The following is a 20,046-nucleotide window of genomic DNA, read 5'->3' on the forward strand; positions in this document are numbered from 1 at the left end:
GTAGCTTTCAGAGATCCTCTTGCCTCTGACCCTCCAGTGCATTCACCAAGACCAACCCAATACACATTACTTTTTTCCTCCTTTTCTTTTTCTCAATGTGTAGCCTTAATTGTCCTAAAACTCCATCTGTAATCCGGGCTGGCTTCAAACTCACAAAGATCACCCGTGTCTGCCTCCCTATTGCTGGGATTAAAGGCATGCACCACCACTGCCTGGTCCATTATCTCTTCTTAAAGGCCAACACACATATTATGTGGAATATTGCCACGACAATACCAGGTATCAAGAGTCATTATAAAATCAGGTATGATACATGCCTATAATCCCAGCACTTAGGAGAAGGAGGCAGGAGGATTAGGAGGTCAAGGCCAGCCTTTGAAACATAGTGAATATGAGACCATTCTAAGCTACAAAATAAATAAAATAAATGGGGAGCTGGACGTGGTGGCACACACTTAAATCCTGTAGCAGGTAGTTTCGGCTGCCTACTTTGTGCTCTTAGCTGGTCGCAGGCGCATACCCATCCACGAGCTATCTCACATCTGCAGAAGAAAGACACACACATATTAGCTCATTTTAAAGCTGCCTTTGGTTCTAGGGCTAGGCTCTCCTAAGCCCTCTGCAGCTAGTGTGCCCTTCCCTTTACTCCTAGCTCAACGCCTGTAAATCAGCCCTCAATGTAGTTGCCTAGTTCCCTTTACTCCTGGCTCAACAACTCTAAAATCTGCCCTCAACATAGTTGCTGGATATCTTCTGTGAAACTCAATGGTCTTGCTGCCCAAGACACTTTCCAGCTGCCCTTCTATGGGCCGGTTTCCTTTTCTGCCTGCATTTTGGAAGATCTCCCCTAGAGCTCCCTGTTCTGTCTCTCTCTCCCAAGTAACTGGATCTCTTCTTCCAACTCTCTCCTCTTTCCTCCCCTGTAGAAACCTGGAAGCCCGCCTCTTTCTTTCCACCCAGCCATTGGCCACTGGCATCTTTATTAATAGATCAAAAATCAATTGGGGGCAAGGACCTTCAGCATCAGTAAACACAGATTCCTGATTAAATCAAAGCTTGAGAACCATTCCTCTATAAAATCCTAGCACGAGGGAGGAAGAAGCAGACAGATCTCTGTAGGATTGAGTCCAGTCTGATCTACATAGTAAGTTCTAGACCATCCAGTGCTGCACAGTGAAACCCTGACTATAAATACATACATACATACATACATACATACATACATACATACATACATACATACACATACATACTCACCTTTAATGATAGAGCTATTGGATCAGGGATAAACAAACTCACCAAATAGGATATGAGACCCAGTAAAGACTTTATTCATATACAGACACTGGGATAGAGATTAGACTGAAAATTAGCATGAGGACTCCTAACTCTTGGATTCCTATAGAATGTGGTAGAAAACCAACTTAGAATCTTGCTAGTTCTCCTGTGAAAATAACACAGACCAAAACTATGAATTTAAAAACAACAAGGTTGCAATTACATCTTCACTGAAGTAAGAGGAGAATTTAAAAATTCCATACCATGGAGCACGCTTTTAATCCCAGCCCGTGGGAAGAGACAGGTGGATCTCTGAGTTAGAGACCAGTTTGGTCTGCAGAGTGAGTTCCAGGCCAGGCCAGGACTACACAGAGAAACCACCTCCCCCAAACCAAACCAAAACAAATCAAACCAAAACCAAACAACCCCTCCTGAAGCCTATTATTTGTCCTGATGCTAGAGTGGGTAACTGGGAACAGGTTTGCCCCCTGGAGATGATAAGAAAGGCTTGGAAACACTAGAGAGATCAAACACTGTAAGTCATGGATGAGATGAGATCTGAGAAAGACTGCGATTCAAGTTTATTTATTTGAGACAATGTTCCACCATGGGCACAACTGCCAATGCTGGATTAAGTGTTTTCTGGAAAACACTTTGGATAATGTCATTGGGATGGGAATTCAAAGCTGTGCTCTAAGGATTACAAAAAGTTCTCTGGAGCTGGAGAGATAACTCAGTGGCTAGAAGTGCTTGCTGTACAAACATGAGGACCCAGGTTTCACCCCCCAGCATCCTCATGTGTTTGTCTTTAAAGGCTAATTATGGCTGTACACATGGTTATAATCCTAGGACTAGGGGGGATTCAGAGACAAGGGAATCACTGGACTTGCTTGCTCCCACTATACATCCAGAATCAATGAGAGACCTGTCTCAAGGGATTAAGGAGCAAGCAGGTCCCATGATATCTTCTCTTGGCCTCTGCATGAACACTCAGGGGTGTACACACACATGATTGTACAACACACACACACACACACACACACACACAAAAACACAAACACACTCACACAAACGAATGGACCCTAAAAAACTCTTCACTCAGAAGTCCCAACAGAAGAGTGAGTTGGGAAGAGATCAATTGCGCTGGAGGCCACAGCTCAGCTTTGAACCATTCCTAATCACTAAAATTAATTTATCTCAAGCTGATCGAGATTCTGGGTGCCTTCAAGAACAAATATAAGTTCCTTCTGGAGGAAGAAAATACTACCCTCCCCAATGTACAATTATTTCTAAAAATATTTCTCAACACAATGCCTACCATATAATCAGAAGTACCCAGGCACATAAAGAGAATATTAATGATGGAATAATGACAAAGAATTTCCCCAAAATTAGTGACAGACAACAAATCAAAGATCCAGGAGTCTCCATGGGGGCCCAACGGCATAAACACTAGAAACAACCCTCATCTAAGCATATCATATTTAAACTGCAGAAAACGAAAGACAGAGAGTTGGGGTCAGGAGACAACCAGCAGAAACATCCCATCCACCTACTGAGAAACAAGGACAAAAATAGTGTGGCATGTTTAAGAGAGAAAAAAATATACCCGCCACTCTCGAATGAAGAAATGAAAAAGGAGGCAAATAGGTGGTGATTTCTCTTGTGAAGGAAGATTCAATATCATTACAAAAACATTTTAAACAATTTGTGTGTGTGTGTGTGTGTGTGTGTGTGTGTGTGTGTGTACATGCCATAGTACAAATGAGTGGAGGTCAGAGGGCAACTTGTGGTAGCTGGTTCTCTCACACTACCATGTGGGAGTAAATTTAGGCCCTTATGCTTGGTGGCAAGTGCCTTTATCAATACACCAGTTTTTTTGTATCATTTTTTCTCTCCCAATATGATCTACATCAGTGCAAATCAAATCAAAGTTCCAGAAAGCTTTTTTTATGGGTTTAGTGATTGTTATTTTAACACAGACTAGAGTCACCTGGAAAGTGGAAACTCCAACTTCATTTCTTCCATTAGATTGTTCTGTGGCCATGTTTGTCAAGTGGGAGGGTCCAGCCCACTGTAGGTGGCAGCATCCCTAGGCAGGTGGGCTTGGGCTGCAAAACAGGCTTTTGAGCAAGCAGCAGGAGCAAGCCAGTAAATGCCATTCTCCCCAGTTCCTGCTCTGACTTCCTTCAGTGATGGACGGCTTGTGACCTGGAGTTATATGTTGAAATAAACCTTTTTCTTCAGAGGTTATCTGTGATCGTGGTGCTCATCGTGGCAACAGAAAGCAAAGTAGCACAATGAGCATTGGCAAGCTGACTCTGCAGTTTATGGACACTGGGGGACAGAGTAGGTAACAAGGTATCACATGGTAACAAAGAGGATTGTCCACAGTAACAGGGTAGCAAAAGATAACAAAGTGGAGCTTTGAAGGTATTTTAAATTTGTCACAGAATAAATAAACCATTTTTAAATTTGAAAGACCCAATTATGCCCACTTTTAAAGTTACCTGCTTTATTTATTTTTTAAAGGTTTATTTATTTTAATGTATACACTGTAGCTGTCTTCATACACACCAGAAGAGGGTGTCCAATCCTATGACAAATGGTTGTGAGCCACCATGTGGTTGCTGGGAATTGAACTCAGGACCTCTGGAAGAGCAGTCACTACTCTTAACCACTGAGCCATCTCTCCAGCTCCTAGTTACCTGCTTTAAAAGTAACTGTGATGCCTGGAGGTAGACCTCAATGGAAGAGTACTTACTTGCCTAGCAAGGATCGGTTCAGACCTGCTGGGCAGAGTACACACCTGCACACTCCTAGCACTGTAGCAGGAAAGAACCCTGACTTTGAGGATAGCCTGGGCTATGTAACAAGAACCTGTCAAAGAAAAGAAACAGGAAAAAAAAAAAAAAAGCTGTTCCACCAATAAGAAAACACACTTTGAAAAGTAGATGTTCCCCCAAAGGAACGACTAAATATGGGATGCATAAATGACCATGAGAGTCCATTCCTGTGACCTCAGAACTTGGAGTAGAAGCAGAAAGAGCAGGAGTTCAAGGTCCCATTCAACTCATAATGAGTTATTGGCCAACCTGAATGACATGAGACCATGTCTCAAAAACATGGAGTTAGAGATATGACCCAGCAGTTCAGAGCAGCAAAAGACTTGGGTTTGATTCCCAGTACTCACAGGGAGACATACACACACACACACACACACACACACACACACACACACACACACAGGCACGCACGCACACACGCACACACAGGCACGCACGCACGCGCGCACACACACACACACACACACACGCAGGCAGGCAAAATTCATACACATAATACAAATGTTTATAAATTTACTGTGTCTCTGTGTCTGTGGTGTGTGTGGGGTGTGTGATGTCTGTGTGTGTATGATGTGTGTAATTTGTGTGTGGTGAGTATGTGATGTGTATGTGATGTGTGTGGTATGCGTGTGTATGTGTGATGTGTATATGTGTATGTGTGTGGGCAGAAACATGGGTCATGGCGTGCTTGTTGAGATCAGGAGTGGACTCTTCCATTCCATGTTGGGAGGGTTCCTCTTGTTTCTGTCCCTCTGCTAGCTGGCCCTCGTGACTCCTTTTTTTCCTCCTTTGTTGCACAGGTCTAGTATTTCAGATGCGAAGCTCTGCTCCTGGCTTTTCCATGTGGGTTCTGGGTATCCAACACAAGTCATCAAGCTTGTTTATTAAAAGCCTTTACATGCTTGGCCATCTCGCCAATCCTTCATCTTTATGAATGTGCGCTTGTGAAAGGGGGTATGGGGAGGTAAACACTTTAACACTGTGATTCGTCCGATAGCTTTTAAGATATTAACACACACGAAGTATCAATTTCCGTTTCTTCTTTTGCCCTCAACTCTGCAAATGCTAGGGGCGCCTTACGCCCTAACTTCTTTGATCCACGGCATCCTTTTCAGGAAAAGAAGATAACACTCCTGAGTCACAGAATAGGGAGGAGCCAGACACGAGCTGTGAGTAAATATGATAATATAAGTTCTCTCGCTTTCCTGAGGAAGGAATCAGTGCTTGGGGCTTATTTTAGAATACAAGAGACGAAGTGTCTGAGGCTCAGGAGCAAGGAGAGGTTGAAGATTCAGTAGAGGAGTGCGATGATCCTGGCAGGATGGCTTCGGTAGTAGGGGTAGAGAGGTAGAAACCTTATCTGCCCTACAGAAAACGGTCCAGCTGCTGAAGGTGTGCAGGAAGGGATCGTCTCCGACTCCAGCAGACAGCGCCACGCATGACGAAGCTACTTCCCATCCACTGCCACGCCCGCACACCCTCCACACACAGGGCAGCTGAGGGTCCGGTTGCCATGGAGAGCTGGAGCGCTTGAGCCCAGACGCCCCTCTCGCCCCCCCCCCGCCCCAGCTCAACCAACTCCCTCTCTGATTGGCCACTGCTATCTCATTATGCAAATCACTTGCGTAGACTCGCCCTGCTAGCTGTCTGACGTCACTAAGCTCGGGGGCTGGGGCTCGGGGCTGTGCTTGGCGCGCTAGGGCGGGAGCCAGGAGAGCTCTGAGGGGGACTCCAGCCGGACCCCGGCGCCCCGCCCTAGACCACGCCCATTTCAGCCCCGCCCCTCGCTCTCGTCTGGGCCCCGCCCCCTGGGCAGCCCCCCGTCCTCGCAGGCGGGCCCCGCCCCCTCCCCCAGGCCCTCGCCAGCAGTCCAGGGAAGGGACGGCGGGACAGGCGGGACGCTCGGGAGGGCGGACGGGGCGGGGACATGGCCGCGGCGCCAGGAGGGTCTGCGCCGCCCGCCGGCCCCGGCCCGCGCTTGGCTTTCAGCACCGCGGACAGCGGCGTCGGCATGAGCGGGCTGAACCCAGGTCCCGCTGTGCCCATGAAGGACCACGACGCCATCAAGCTCTTCGTGGGGCAGATCCCGCGGGGCTTGGACGAGCAGGACCTCAAGCCGCTGTTCGAGGAGTTCGGCCGCATCTACGAGCTGACGGTACTGAAGGACCGGCTCACCGGCCTCCACAAAGGTGCGCGGGGTCAGCCCAGCCCAGCCCAGCCCAGCCCCAATCCAATTAGAACGCAGCCCAACCCAACTCCGGCCCCAAACGCAGGCCCAACCCCAGCCCTACCTAGAAACAGCTTGAGTCCAGTTCAGGACCTGCCCCACCTCAGTTCTGATCCCTCCCCAGGCCACAGAGCCCCAGAACCAGAATTTTCTCTGTAGCATCCTTCTGAGCTTCACTCTGGTTCCCTAACACGTCCATCACTCTAACCTCTAAATCCCTTGTCACTTCTCACATCCCAGCCATCAGACACCCCAAACCCTGGAATTTGGAAACTTATTCTACCTTCCAGCTCTGAAGTACCTGGTCTCCTGACCCCTGGACCCATGGATCTCTCTCTCTCTCTCTCTCTCTCTCTCTCTCTCTCTCTCTCTCTCTCCACCTTACTCAGGCCTCATCGCTCACACATCTTGGATTTGCACTCCTCCTTCTGGCCTCCAACCGCAAACCAACCCCTAGGGCTCCCATTTGACTTTTGAATCTGACAGCCTTAAATACCCCATACCCAAATTCTCCTCTTCAGAATTCAGACCTAATCTATACAGTCCAGTTCACTCCACCCCCAGGAGGCTCTCAGAGATAAATGCCTTCTCACATTTGACAATAACCCAATATTCTATACATTTTCCCAGAACCCAGTGCTTTTTACTGCTTCTGATTTGAATCCAGAATCCCAACCTCAGCTGGGAACATCCACCTGCTGTATACCCTTCATCTTTGGGTTTCCCCTGCGTGAATATACTTTTTCCCCTTACAATCCCCACTCCTGTGTATCTCCGCTTCCTCTCAATCCTCTTGATGGCCTCCTGTTTTCCTTTCTTTGCCAGCCAGTCCCAGACCAGAGCACTCTCAGGGTGGGTCGATCTAAATGAGGAAGAAGGGGATGGAGACTCTTCTCATTGCCCTTCCTAGGAAGACAGAGGCACCATGGTCCTGTCCAGCCACACCCCTTTCTTCCTGTAGAGAAGGGAGGAGACTTGTTTACATGCAGAAAGTCTGTCCAGGCCGAGCTGGAATAAGAGCCAGAGCCATATAATAATAATTTGAGGAGACACATCTTTATTTCCCTACTGGGAAATAATGTGGTTTCGGGATTTTTGTGGGGGAAGGGTTACCAACCATCCTCCATAATCTTCCTAAGAGAGAAATAACAGGTCTTGGAGGGCAGGTTCATTCTGAAGGCCTGTGAGCTAGCGCCAGACTGATATCTTTTTCTAGCTGGGAGATCCCAGGGCATTCCTTGGAATACTAAAGTAGAGGGCTTTGAGAAAATGCCTGTGAAAGAGCTAAGCCATTCGAGTAGGGGTACATCTTCCACCTTTTGGGGTGTGGTTACGTTAAAGTCCCATAAAGACAAGGCCACATCATCCAGACTTCCTATAATGCAGCCCAACCCCCTGGGCTGTCTTCCTGCCTAGTCACTTGTGGCATTTTTTCTAGACAGTGAGTTCAGTGAGCAAACATAAACCTCGTCTTTGTAGGTGATCTGTAGACTAAAGCAGGTGTGTGGAATCGCAGCAATCCTCACTCAAATACTGGGTGCCTGAACTATTCCGTCACCCGGTTTCCTTTCCCAGTTAGTGCTAATCCCTCCTGTTCATCCCCTACTCATCTGCCCAGGCAGCCACACTTTCTGTGTATGTCCATCCTTCCAGCCTTCTACCCTCTAACCCAAGCAATCTCCATGGGTTCTATAGCACCTGGACTCCTAAGTCTTTTAGAAAGCTCCCTTCCAGTCTGAGGACATGTTATGGTTTAGTGGCAGAACAGTAATGTATGTGAAACTCAGGGTTCAGTGATTTAGTCCTTCAAACACTTTACACCTCTCCAGAGTGGATGTTGCCTTGTGAGATATGGAGCAACTTGGAGGGTCTCTAAGTCAGGATCCCCACTCTTCCCAGCAAACACGATGTCTGAATGCCAGAATGACTCATTCTCATTCTGAAAGCTGAGTCCTGAGGGAGACTGCCACAGTGCTTTGAAAACAACTCTAGCCTGGGAGTTCAAAGATCCCAAAACTGTGACTGACACAATGTCTGGCTTCAGTTGCCTTATTGATAGGACAAGATTCTGTCTAGGAATTCTCAATAAACAGTAGGCAATCCATCCATCTTTAGGAGGCAGCTCTATAGAAGATGCCACTGAAAAAATAATAAAACACTCCCCACTCGCTTTCCTAGACTGCTCTCTAAGTGGAAAGCTGCACCAGCTCGGAATGGCTTCCCACATGCACGTGCCCTTCCTTTGCTCCTTCTCCTTCCTCTACTCAAGAGGTCCGTTTTGAAAATACAGATCTTATCATGTCGCATCCCTAGTGAACACCCTCTAGTGACTTCTCCATTGCTCTTAGGAAAGAGGACAAAATTTATTTGAAGTCTTTAAGGCTACCTGTAACCCAACTCCAGCATTCCTCACTAGCCACTCTGCTCATACTTTCAAAACATCTCCTATACTAGCCTTCTCCTATCTGTTTCTCCAACACACCACATTTTTGGCTCAATTTTCATTCCTCCCAAACGAAACAGCCACACTCCTCACCTGGTTCTAAAGGACTCACGGTTCCTGTTCTTGAGAACTCATGTCTTCTGTTTTATCATCACCATTATTTGAACCTCATGCATGCTAGGTAAGAACTCTACCACTGAGTTATATCCCCATCCTCAGGGTCTCCTTGGAGACAGACTCAGGTGCTCCTCACGACATCTAATCTCCAAGACCTCTCCATCTCTAACCCATCATAAGGCCCAACCATAAGTAAGTATTGGATATCTTTAGGATGAGTGTATTCTCAGTGAATATTGGAAAAAAGAGATGCTTGTTTTCTAGAAGACTACAGTCTTTGAAGCTGACACAGTGGGATAGTAAACCCTGCAGGAGTCCAGGCTGAGTTGCAAATAACCCTTTAAGAGGCCCTGTCATGAAAGACCAAGGTCTTGAATAGGATTATGGAGTTTCTGGAATTTCCTACTTACAAAAAGCCCTTAAACCTGAACCAAGCCTCACTCAGCTCCAAGCTTAGGAAAGGAAGTATCAGGAAGTAGTTGGCCTTCAACCTTTCACCCCCCCCCCACACACACACACACTTTTTTTCTGCCACTTGGAACTGGACTGGGAAGGAATTGAGGCTGATCCTTGGAGACTATGTCTAAAATAGATGGGTGTTGGAGAGGGGCAGGGTACTGCATTGTATAAAAGAGCAAAGTCACTGAGGGAAGTTTAACCCTGACAGGACTTATGGAGGGAGTGGGGAGCGGAGCTGTGCTCTGGGACTGAATGAGCCCATGGCTGGATGTACAGATAATTTCTTGGACAGAAGGCCAGGAGAAAATGAGAGGGAGCCAGAGCTTGGGACATAGGTCCCGGGGTATGTGAAGGCTTTCCATCACAGAACACTTCCCAGGGCAGTATTCATGTTTATAGGATAGTGACCCCAAGTTTGTTAACTTACTTGGATCTTAAAAAAAAAAAGAATGTTTAGGGGGTTTCAGAAAAGTCCCTGAGCCAAGCTCTTCCTCCTCAGGCTGTGCCTTCCTCACCTACTGCGCCCGAGACTCTGCTCTCAAAGCCCAGAGTGCCCTGCACGAGCAGAAGACCCTGCCAGGGGTAAGTCAACCAAGGTTGGGGGTGGGATGGGTGAAAATTACCTCAAGCTTGAGGCAATGCTCTACTGCTCTACAAACATGTCAAATCACCATACGGGGAGTTGGCACCAGCAGCTAGAAACAAGGTTATCTACCGAGGAAAGGGTTTATGTATGTGTGTTCCTTGAACAAGTCAAGTCTTGTATTATACTCAGTCTTCTGGCTCAAAAATGGGGGGAGGGGAGTCTCAAGATAGATTTCAACCTATCTTTTAACAAGAGACATCAACATTGTGGGTTGGGTTAGAATTTTTCCACTTTGACTAAAGTCGTGGTTTCAGGTATTGTTGTCACTCCTGTGAGCATGTATGTAGTTGCATGTGTTCTCCAATCTTGTGCTCCTGGATGGGACTTTCCTGTGGTCTTTTTCTTGTAATCCTTTTGGGGTACCCTGACTTATCAAAATTGTCTTCACTCCATATGATAAAACATAACTAAAATTAAAGGAGACATCTCGATTTTATAGGCACTCAGAATTTTATGGTCTGGTCTCAATTAATGGATGGTCACAAGCAAAGGAAAGTCGGAGCCTACCATCCATGTGGTGGTGCCAATTAGGATGGAGAATGGGTTGCCAAGAGAGAACCATGGTTCCCGGCCTCATTTTCTCCTATCCGAGAAGCGTTGGTCTAGAAAAGAGACATTCAACTGTCATGGGTAGGCAAAGTCTGGGACAATGTTCATTTTAGACTTAAGAAATTCATCAGTCTAGAAAGAGACCAGGATAGAATAAAGACACAAAGACACCAAATGGACCCTAAGATGTGTTCAAATAAACTGCAGATGTATATCTGGGGAAGGGAGGGTTTAATGGGATTCTAATAGGAAGGCATCATAACATGATAATTAAAGATACTTGGCTTTAGCTTTTCAGACTTAGCGATCACCTATGTCTCTTCTGCAATTCCTTCAATTCAAGCTTCAGTTTTCTCCTCTGTAGGGAGTGGGCTGTACTGAGAACTTAGCTCATCAGGCTGCAGTAAGGAAAGTCCCAGTAACTATGACTGCTGCCTTAAGACCCCGACGAAGGACTTGATTTTCTGTAGATGGTCCCAGATGTCAAGAATAAGATCAATTAGAGGAAGAAGCAGGTACCCTTTTTGGCTTTGTTTTATGAGTTGGAGCTTTACAGGAACTCATTGACTCTGTGTCCCTGGGCAAGTCTAAAACCTGAGCTTTGCTGCGCACACCTTTAATACCAGCCAGCACTTCGGAGGCAGAAGCAGGCAGAGCTCTGTAACTCTGAGTCCAACCTGGTCTACATACCGAGTTCCAAGTTGAGACCCTGTCTCAGAAAATAAGATAAAACGCCTGAGTTTCTTCATCTACAAGACTGAGTTCATGGGGACGAGCTTAGGCGTGTGAAATACGTAGCAGAAAGTTAGCCCGCAGTATGGGCTGGCGGGTGGTAGTAGCAGCAGTAAGTGAAGGGGTAGCGCTAGTAGGAGCCATTGTAGAAAGCATCATTCATCTAACCGTGGGAGCAAACGACTCCTGCTGCGAGCTCAGGCAACGAGACAAGCTGGAACACCCGTGCAGGAAACGGGGTGGTAAAAATTCAGAGCTGGAAGGAACAGCGGGTATGAAGCGGGCCCACAGGGGAGGATCCAAGAGAGCCTGGGCCAGACGGGGGCAGAGTCCTATGGAGGGCTACAGTTGAAGGGGTGGGGGAGTGCAAGATTTGGACTTTACCTGGAAAGCCCTGAATAAATTAAGATGGGCTTTGGGAGGGGAAAGACTTCCGAGAAGTAACCAGTGCCTGTGGGGTTTTATAAGAATGGGAAAGGATGGCAAAGTTCTAGACATCTGGAAGGATTTCTAAAGGAGAAGAGCAAAAAGGTAATGACCAACAGTCACCACCTCTGATGTTCATGGCGTTTTACATGTGCCAAGTCATTTAATCCTTCATGAAGAAGGTATTGATTTTGGTACCCCCACCTTACAGATAAGAAGACTGAGTCTTAAGGTGAACTGCTCAAGTTTATGGCATTAAGCCCAGTTAGTCTACTCATTTAGTTGCTCCACTATTTCATGAGCAAACACGGTAGCAGACGGGGCTCTTAGTTTCTGGAGAGTATGGCAAGTGAGGACTTCTGCCCTTTTACCCTCTTTCCATCTGCAGACCTCCAGTGTGGCCTGGCTTCCTCTGTTACTGCCAACATTGGCTTTATTCCCCCTTCTCAACTTAACAAAGTGAAAATTAATATTTAATTATCCTCCTAAATGAAAATCAATGGCACTGTTGGCTAGCCCCGGCAACATCCATGCCATCAATCTTTCCTCTGCGCTTGCCAGGGGCAGCAGCGACTTTCTCGCCAGAGTGGAACAGGCAGGCGCCTAGCTTTCTGCAGGTACTGAGTCCTGGGCGTAGCCGCCACCTGCTGGAGAAACAGGGGTAAGACTTCTTTCCGCAGCTTTGCTGGAATTTGGCGGGCCTGTAAAGGTTGAGCGAATCCACAAAAAGAAACCCTGGATATTCACGGGAAATAGCACAGACTGTTCTGGAGTGAAATCTCCTCTCAGAGCCCCCCCCCACCGTTTACCCACTGCCAGTCTCTGCCATCTATTGAAGCTTGGCTCCCTACTCAGAACTTCCTTCAAACTGCAGCCATCTGTCCCACCTGGCTCCCAATTCCTGAAGCCTCTTCCCGATGTCGCTACTGTACTGCTGTTTCTTTGAGCCTCACTCTGGTTCTAGAATCCACCTGAAGAAAATAAGGCCAAATTCATTCCCATTTCTGGGATTAGGGGGTTGGTCTATCTCCCTGTCCATGACCTCACTTCCTTGGAGGAATCTGCCCCTTCAGAGATTACAGAGGAGGCCAGTACCCAAATTGAGGCATGTGCTTGCTTGCACAAGTCGTTGGGAGAGGAGAGCAAGTAGGAGTTAAATCTAGCTACATTCTAAGGACCACGCTATGCCCTCAGGAAGCTTCCAGTTCATATGCAATCCACTATACCCCACTGGAGTTACACCTAGGCATGTACCCCTCCCTCAGGAGTGGGGAGAAAGGAGGGACGTCTCAGAAAAGATGCTATCATATGCTTTCTTCATATCTGAGGGTCTGGAAACCTAAAGGCCAAAGACCACTTCAGAAATTCTGAGGATAATGTGAGAACGGATGGGAAGATGTCCCCCAGCAAAGATGGCCACGGCTGTGTGTGAGTGGAGAGCACTGTGCGTGTTGGGACCAGAGGGGACGGATCACACAGGTTCTGACAGTTAGTCATGGGTGGATTTAGGAAGAGTTAGGGATGAAGTTTTAAAGGTCACTCTGGCTACAGTGTGAAGCCTGAGCTGAAGAGGGAGCGACAGTGGAGGGATAGGACAATGCCACTTCGATGCACGCTGGGCAGGAGCGGGGACCGTGCAGGCACAGAGAGGGAAAGGATGGGTTGATGGCATGCATACGGGCTCCAGAGGCTCATGGGATCTGAGAGTGAGCTGGGTTAGAAGTGTGGTAGAATCAAGTGTTGAAAATGGCGATGCTGACGTATGCCCCTCATGCCCCTCAGCCAACAGTCCTTCTCAGGGGAATACTGATAAACCCTCTTCCTATGGGGAGGGGATGCTGGGCGAGGGATAGAATCAGCACAGAACAGCAGATAGCCCTAAGATGGGTGTTTTAGAAGTCTATCAGAGAAGTGGGATCGAGCCTTTTTGCTTACTGGGTCAACAGGACAGGGCCTCGTGCAGGTCCTGTTGCCTCTGAGCCTCCTCCCCCTGCTTCCTGCAGTAGGGTTGTTCTTTTCTCTCTCATGCTTTCAAGGCTGATTTCCCCTTCACAGCCCTGACAGACATGGGCTTGGAAAACTCTTCAGGAAGCAGGCAATCAGCCAAGGCAAGGGCTCACCTCAAATCCCATGCCAAGTTTGTGGTTGAGGAGTCAGTGCCCCTTTCTCCTAAGTGCACCCCAGCTTTGTCCCCTACTTACAGCAGGACTAAAACAAGCAGGGTTGCCCAGTAACTCTCAAGAGCTTTCTCCTCCAGCCATGAGCAGCCTACCTAAACCTCAGATGTTCCCCATAATCCCTGCCTTGTGGGACTGAGGCTCAGAGCCTGGGAAGCGGTACTCTCCCAATTCCTGAGCCAGAAACCTGACAGTCGGCCCGTGTGTCCTCTTTTCACTCGGCCTCACTCTCCACAGAGCTGTAGTCAGTTCATTGGTCCTGAACATCTTTTGGGTCTGTCCATTTCCTTTTACAATGGTCCAAGTCTCTCTCACCTCCCTCCTGCACCACTGACCTTCCTGCCTCTTCTCACCCAACTCCTCTCTCTGCACCATGACAACTTATGGGATGCATTCTAAGAGCAAACAGACTGGGCCACACCCTCTCCTCCTTTTAAAATACCTGTCTGGATCCTTATAGCATTTGAAATATAGCCAGGTCAAATCCTTGACATGCATGTGCAACCTGCCCTGGTCTGGCCCCTTCCTGACTTTCTGTTTCACCCCCTTTCACCAAAACAAACAAAAATTTAAAAAGAGGCCCACAGAAAGATGAACAAAGCCTGCCATGTCTGGTATACCTACTAAGATCTGGCTATTGCGAATTTCACCATAGCCCCAAAGTATAGGACATGGTTTTCCCTCTTATGAGTGCGGATTCTGAGACTCAAAGACCTTAGAAGCTGCCAGTGATGAACTAGGATTTAAGTTCACATCTGTCTCACAAGCAGCTTGGCCTTCAGAAGCTGAGCCCTGGCTTCTCAGACTCGATGATCTCTGTCTCTACTGTAGGTGTTCAGAACAGAGAGCCAGCCTTGCTCTCCCATTAACACTACCCACTCTGACCTATGAGGCTCAAGTCAAACAGTGCCTCAGTGAATTGTTTCCTGTGTCAGCCTCTTGAGCTGCAGCCGGCCTCCCTCACTCATAATCTTCACCTTGCCTTGTCAACAAGGCCTTGGTACCCCAGTGTCTCATTTGCGTACACACACACACACACACACACACACACACACACACACACACACACACTGTAGCTGTCTTCAGACACACCAGAAGAGGGCATCAGATTCCATTATAGATGGTTGTGAGCCACCATGTGGTTGCTGGGATTTGAATTCAGGACCTCTGGAAGAGCATTCAGTGCTCTCAACCTCTGAGCCATCTCTCCAGCCCCTGATTTCATGTCTTAAGAATGGAGTTAAGTGCCAGAGATGGTTCAGTCAGTAAGCTACTTGCTGTGCAAACATGGGGACTTGAGTTTGATCTCCCAGAACCCACATACAGAGCCAACAGCGATGATTCATTCCTGTAATCCCACCATGGCAGGAAATCCCTTGGTTTGCTGGCCAGCCATTCTGCTTGAATCAGAGAACTCCAGGTTCAGTAAGAGACAGGAGTTGAAAAAAATAGAGAGAGTGCTTGGTAAAAAGCACTGGCTGCTCTTCCAGAGTACCCAGATTCCATTCCCGACATCAACATGGATGTTTACAACTATCTGTGACAACAGTTCCAAAAGATCTGGTACCCTCTTCTAGTCTCTGTATACACCATGCACATACATGATACACAGATATACATGTAGACAAAACACCTAAAATACAACTAAATCAACTCAGACTTTCAAACACACACACACACACACACACACACACACACACACACACTCTTACATACACATGGACAAGCACGCACAGTGGATTTTAGCTGGCATGATGGTATGTACCACCCACAGTCAGTAGGCTAAGGCAGAGGATCATGAGTTTGAGGCTAGCTTAGGCTATTAGCAAGTTTTAATGACATCCCATATAGTAAACCTCTATCTTAAAACAAACAAACAAACAAACAAACAAACAAATAAGTAAATGGAGCTATGCGATAGGATGCAACAATCACAAACTTTACCATCAGGCAGACCTGTTGTGAACCCCAGAGTACCCACCAAATGAGCTTTTCTCATTCGCTCTCATTCTCTCTCTCACTGTCCTAGACAAATGTGTTTCTCTCCCTGGACCTCAGTTTTCTCATCTGTAACTTGGGGACATGTTACAGACATGTACTACCTCCTGGAATGGTTAGAGATTTGAAGACTTATGTATAGAGTCCCAGGGGAAGGCTTGGCACCTGACTGGTTCTCAGGAATGGGGGCCTTATCTTTTCTGTGAGCCCATGAAGGGAGTCTCCATCTAAGCATCACTGGGGCTCATCCCAGAGCTCAAAAATATTAGCACTGCCGGACTGACAGAAGGCATAGTCCTCGAGTCTCTGAGGACCAGACCATGGTGAGCCCACGTAGGATTTCATATGTACTATCTAATATACACTCTTCGTCAAAAGGTCAGGTGGTTGGGAGGAGGGAAAGGAGCGTCCCCCAGAGCACCAATGAGTACTATCTCCCAGGAAACCCAGCCAGGAGCTACCATGGAAACCGCTGCTGTCACATGCGCTCGTCACTCTAGGCTCCAGAGAAAAATCCTCAGGTTCTATTTAAGAACTAATAAAATAATGATGGTTTTGCTCACTCTCAGTGCCTCCCCAGCCCGGGCTTCTGCCCTGTCCTTCCTCCTGCCAGGCTCGCCTTGCTCCCCCAACCTGCTTTCTGTCCCTTCCTTTCCTATCCATTCTCACCAGTAATTCTCTTTCTTTGCCCTTTTCTAGGTCTGTCTCTTACTTTCTCCCATAATTTCTGTCTTGCTGTGTTTCTTCATCTCTCCCATGTCTCTGCTCTCCATAGCTCTGTCTCTTGGTTTCTCCTCCACACTCACAGGTGGCCATGCCTAGGGACTGGTCCTGTCCTCCTGGTCCCTGGTCCAGGCCAGTCCAGACCTGTCCAGCTCGCCCTGATCTGCTTGGATTGATCTGTCATCCCCTCTAGACTACAACCTGAGTCCTGTCGGTGTCTCGGCCCCCACCCACAGCCTGGTACACTGCAGGTGCTCCACTACCAGAGGGTGGGTGTGTCAGAGCCGGGTGGGAGGGAGGATTACAACGGTTCAGGCTTGGACTGTTTTCCTTTCTTTTTCTTTCTTTCTTTTTTTTTTTAAATGAGTCTTCCTCACCCCTCCCACCCCAAAATTTGATCCAAAGAAATTGCTCAGCTGTGACTGCCAGGGTGTTACCATGGTTACTGGGTAGCACTTGTGGCTATGGTAACAGGAAGCTGCCTGTTGTCTCGGCAACGAGCACATTGGAAGGGATGGAGTGGCCCCTGATTGGTGCAAAAACAGTACGTTTCCTGAGGGGAGGGGTCAGATCATCACCTTCTCAGGCCAGATGGGCATCAGTTACCCCTTCCCCCAGGAACAGGAAGGCCGCTGTCCCTTCCTCCCGGCACTCAGCTGTCTGCCCCAACATCAATCCCTCACATCCCACGCACCCAGCTCTTGGCAGTTTACTAAGACCTTCTGCACCCCCATTACCTCATGTGATCCCCACAACACCTATGAGAGAGGAAGGTGAGATGGGCATTCAATCATGAATTCACTTAGGGTGGTTGGGGGATGGGAAGGTGGGGGTATATATTAAATCACCTAGGAGCTTTTCCAGGTTTATACAGTCCCCCACTTTAAGAATCTAATATGGTTCCCAGGTGATTTCTAACCATGTCTAATCAGGGACCCCTTGAATTAAAAGGTGAATCTGGCCGGAGGAGGGAAGGGTTGGAGGGAAAAGTTAAGTTGCTTTCTAGTTGTTTTCTATAACCTGAGTGATGGAGGTGAGTTTGGGGAGAAGATGAGCTCGGGCTCTGCTGTGTCGAGTGAGAAGTGCCAGTGCCTTTCAAACCACGATGCCCAGCGAGCAGCTGGGAACATGGTCTGAGGCTCAGGAGAGAGAGTGGGCTGGAGACGCAGAGGTCTGAGTCATCCCTGGGTAGCTGCTGAGGCTGAGGCTGTGGGTGTGGGTGAGGCGATCCCAGAGAAATAGGAAGAGAGATGAGCAGGAAGAAGATGGCGCCTAGAGGACCCTAGCACTGTCAGGGGAAGGGGCGCCAGGACGGATGGAAGGGGTGGAGAGACTGTGAGGCCACAGGCAGTGGGAAATGTCTTCCCTGATTAGTGTACTGAATCTGAGAGACAGTGGCTTACTTAACATCACACAACCAGGAAATGGCAGAGTTAGGGGTATATAGCACTAAGTCTGAGTCCCAGACTGTTTAATCTAAATTACACACAGCTATATTCTCAGTTTTAGACATAACCACAAATGTGCTATAGCAATTATACCCTCCCACCCATTTCCTCTCACTCAAAGCCTTTATGTAAGTCCAGGAGCCTGAGGAAACAGGCGCCACATGGAGTCACCCTGAGTCTAAGACAGAAGAATGTCTTTGCCCACTGTATCCACTCCCTGTTTGCTACTGAGCTTCCTGCCACCCAGCTCTTCAGGTTCCAGCACTTTCTAAATACCTGGGTTTAAGGAAGGAATCTTGGAGAGAATCTATAATCCCAGTGGGAACGGAGGGGTGCAGAGTGCAAAGGGCACTGGGCTCAGAGCCTGAGGAGCTCACTGGGAAGAAAGATGAAGCCTTGGGACCAGGCAGTCATGCTAAATGGGTGTGTTGGTCCCGTGTCTTTCAGATGAATCGTCCGATCCAAGTGAAGCCGGCTGCCAGTGAGGGCCGAGGAGGTAACTTCCCTGTCTGAGAAACCTCAGAGTGGTGCCTGTGCAGAGGACGGGTGGGCCCATTCCTGGAGATAGTCCTAAGCCAAGTCTTATATGACTAGACCAGCCTAGATCAGTGAAGTCTGGAATTGTACATCTCAAGAAAGAGCTCAAACATTCCAATTCAGACGGAGAAAGGATAGGGTTCTGGGGAGCGCAGACCAGAAGAGACAGAAAGGGCAGAAGAGGAAGGGAGTTCTTGTTGCCTTCCTCCTGGAGAATGGTCACTGCTGCCTTGCTAGGTAGAATTTACAGGTACACAGAGAAGCAAGCGGGATTGTTCTCTTTCTAGATTCATCTGGGACCATAATAGCCTGATTAATCACCACAGGAGATGAGGCTGGCATGACATGTATTGAGAGTCATAGTAAGGAACTTAGCTGTGTGCTGGGGATCACAGACATCTTTAAAATACTTTTAGCTGCGCTGTTTCCCTGCTAGTGGGCCCGCTGCTTCTTAAGAATGAGTGCTGTGGAGCTTTCTAACTAACGACTGTATTCTGGCTAGCTTCCCTACTAGATAGGCAACACTGACTTCTTGAATCAGTTCTTAGTATCTTTCTTGCCTTTGGATCTTAGATTATCCCGGAGTATCTGCCTACCCCTTTCGGGCTGTCTGCTAACTCTCTTCCCGCTCTGATAAAACAGACTCGTTCACTGTCTATCTTACCTGTGTTATGAGAATGAGTCTATCTCAAACTCATTTAGGAGAGAATGGAACCCGGTGGATAGAGACGTTTATTGACATCCTACTAAGTCCTTCACACCCTCTCTTGATTTCCTGTCTACTATCATCACTGGGAGCTTTGGTGGCAGTAGGGTTTTGTTTGGTCTCCATAAATATTTGTCCCTCCTTTTAGATTCTCAGACCTTTGTCTTTGATTCCTGATCTCGGGTCAAGATATTATCAGCTCCTCGTTGCCTTGGAGAGATATTTCTAAGTCCCTTTTCTCTTCCCACGCATTTCCTCCTTTTTCATCTCGGTCTTTCCAGACAGGCTTTTCTGAAGGTCCAGCTGCATACCAAACATGTTCAAAAACTGTTCTCCTTAGGAAGCTCTGCCAGGTGTCAAGGCCACTGTTGGCCATATTCTAAACCCTGCTCAGCCCACATACATGAGACAGTCCCACAAATAAGTCACCCATGAGCAGGCGAGTGAGCTGAGAAGCAAACAGAACGAGCTGTAGTTCATCCAGCCACCCAAGCAATTTCTTCTAAGTTACTCCAACTTAGGGTTACAGATGCCTGGCAGACCTGGCCCCATGGAGACCCCAGGTTAGGAGAGAACAGGCAGGAAAAGAAACAAGGGGCCGTTATTCAGTGTCAACAATGTTTCTGAAGGAAAAATCCAGGCTGGGACTTCCGGGAGCACAAATAAAGGTAGTATGCAGTGCTGGGGTGCTAACCTATGCGGGGAGGGCCAGGCAGAGAAAGGAAGAGGGAGCA

General features: G+C 47.8%; 1 protein-coding gene across 11 annotated transcripts in view; it reads left to right on the forward strand.

The window, feature by feature from the left end:
* Window positions 1-5,977: 5,977 nt before the first annotated feature.
* Window positions 5,978-20,046, forward strand: part of Celf6 (CUGBP, Elav-like family member 6) — a 30,971-nt gene continuing 16,902 nt past the window's right edge. For 5 of the 11 annotated variants that reach the window (NM_001413529.2, XM_087561022.1, XM_087561024.1 and 2 more), the window contains 3 exon segments: window positions 5,978-6,313; window positions 9,870-9,952; window positions 18,517-18,565. In NM_001413529.2, coding sequence (NP_001400458.1) covers window positions 6,052-6,313; window positions 9,870-9,952; window positions 18,517-18,565 — 394 coding nt within the window. In that variant the 5' untranslated portion in view covers window positions 5,978-6,051. 11 annotated transcript variants of the gene reach the window in all.

This window comes from Rattus norvegicus, chromosome 8 (assembly GCF_021556685.1).
Source record: "Rattus norvegicus strain SHRSP/BbbUtx chromosome 8, alternate assembly SHRSP_T2T, whole genome shotgun sequence".
NCBI lineage: Eukaryota > Metazoa > Chordata > Mammalia > Rodentia > Muridae > Rattus > Rattus norvegicus.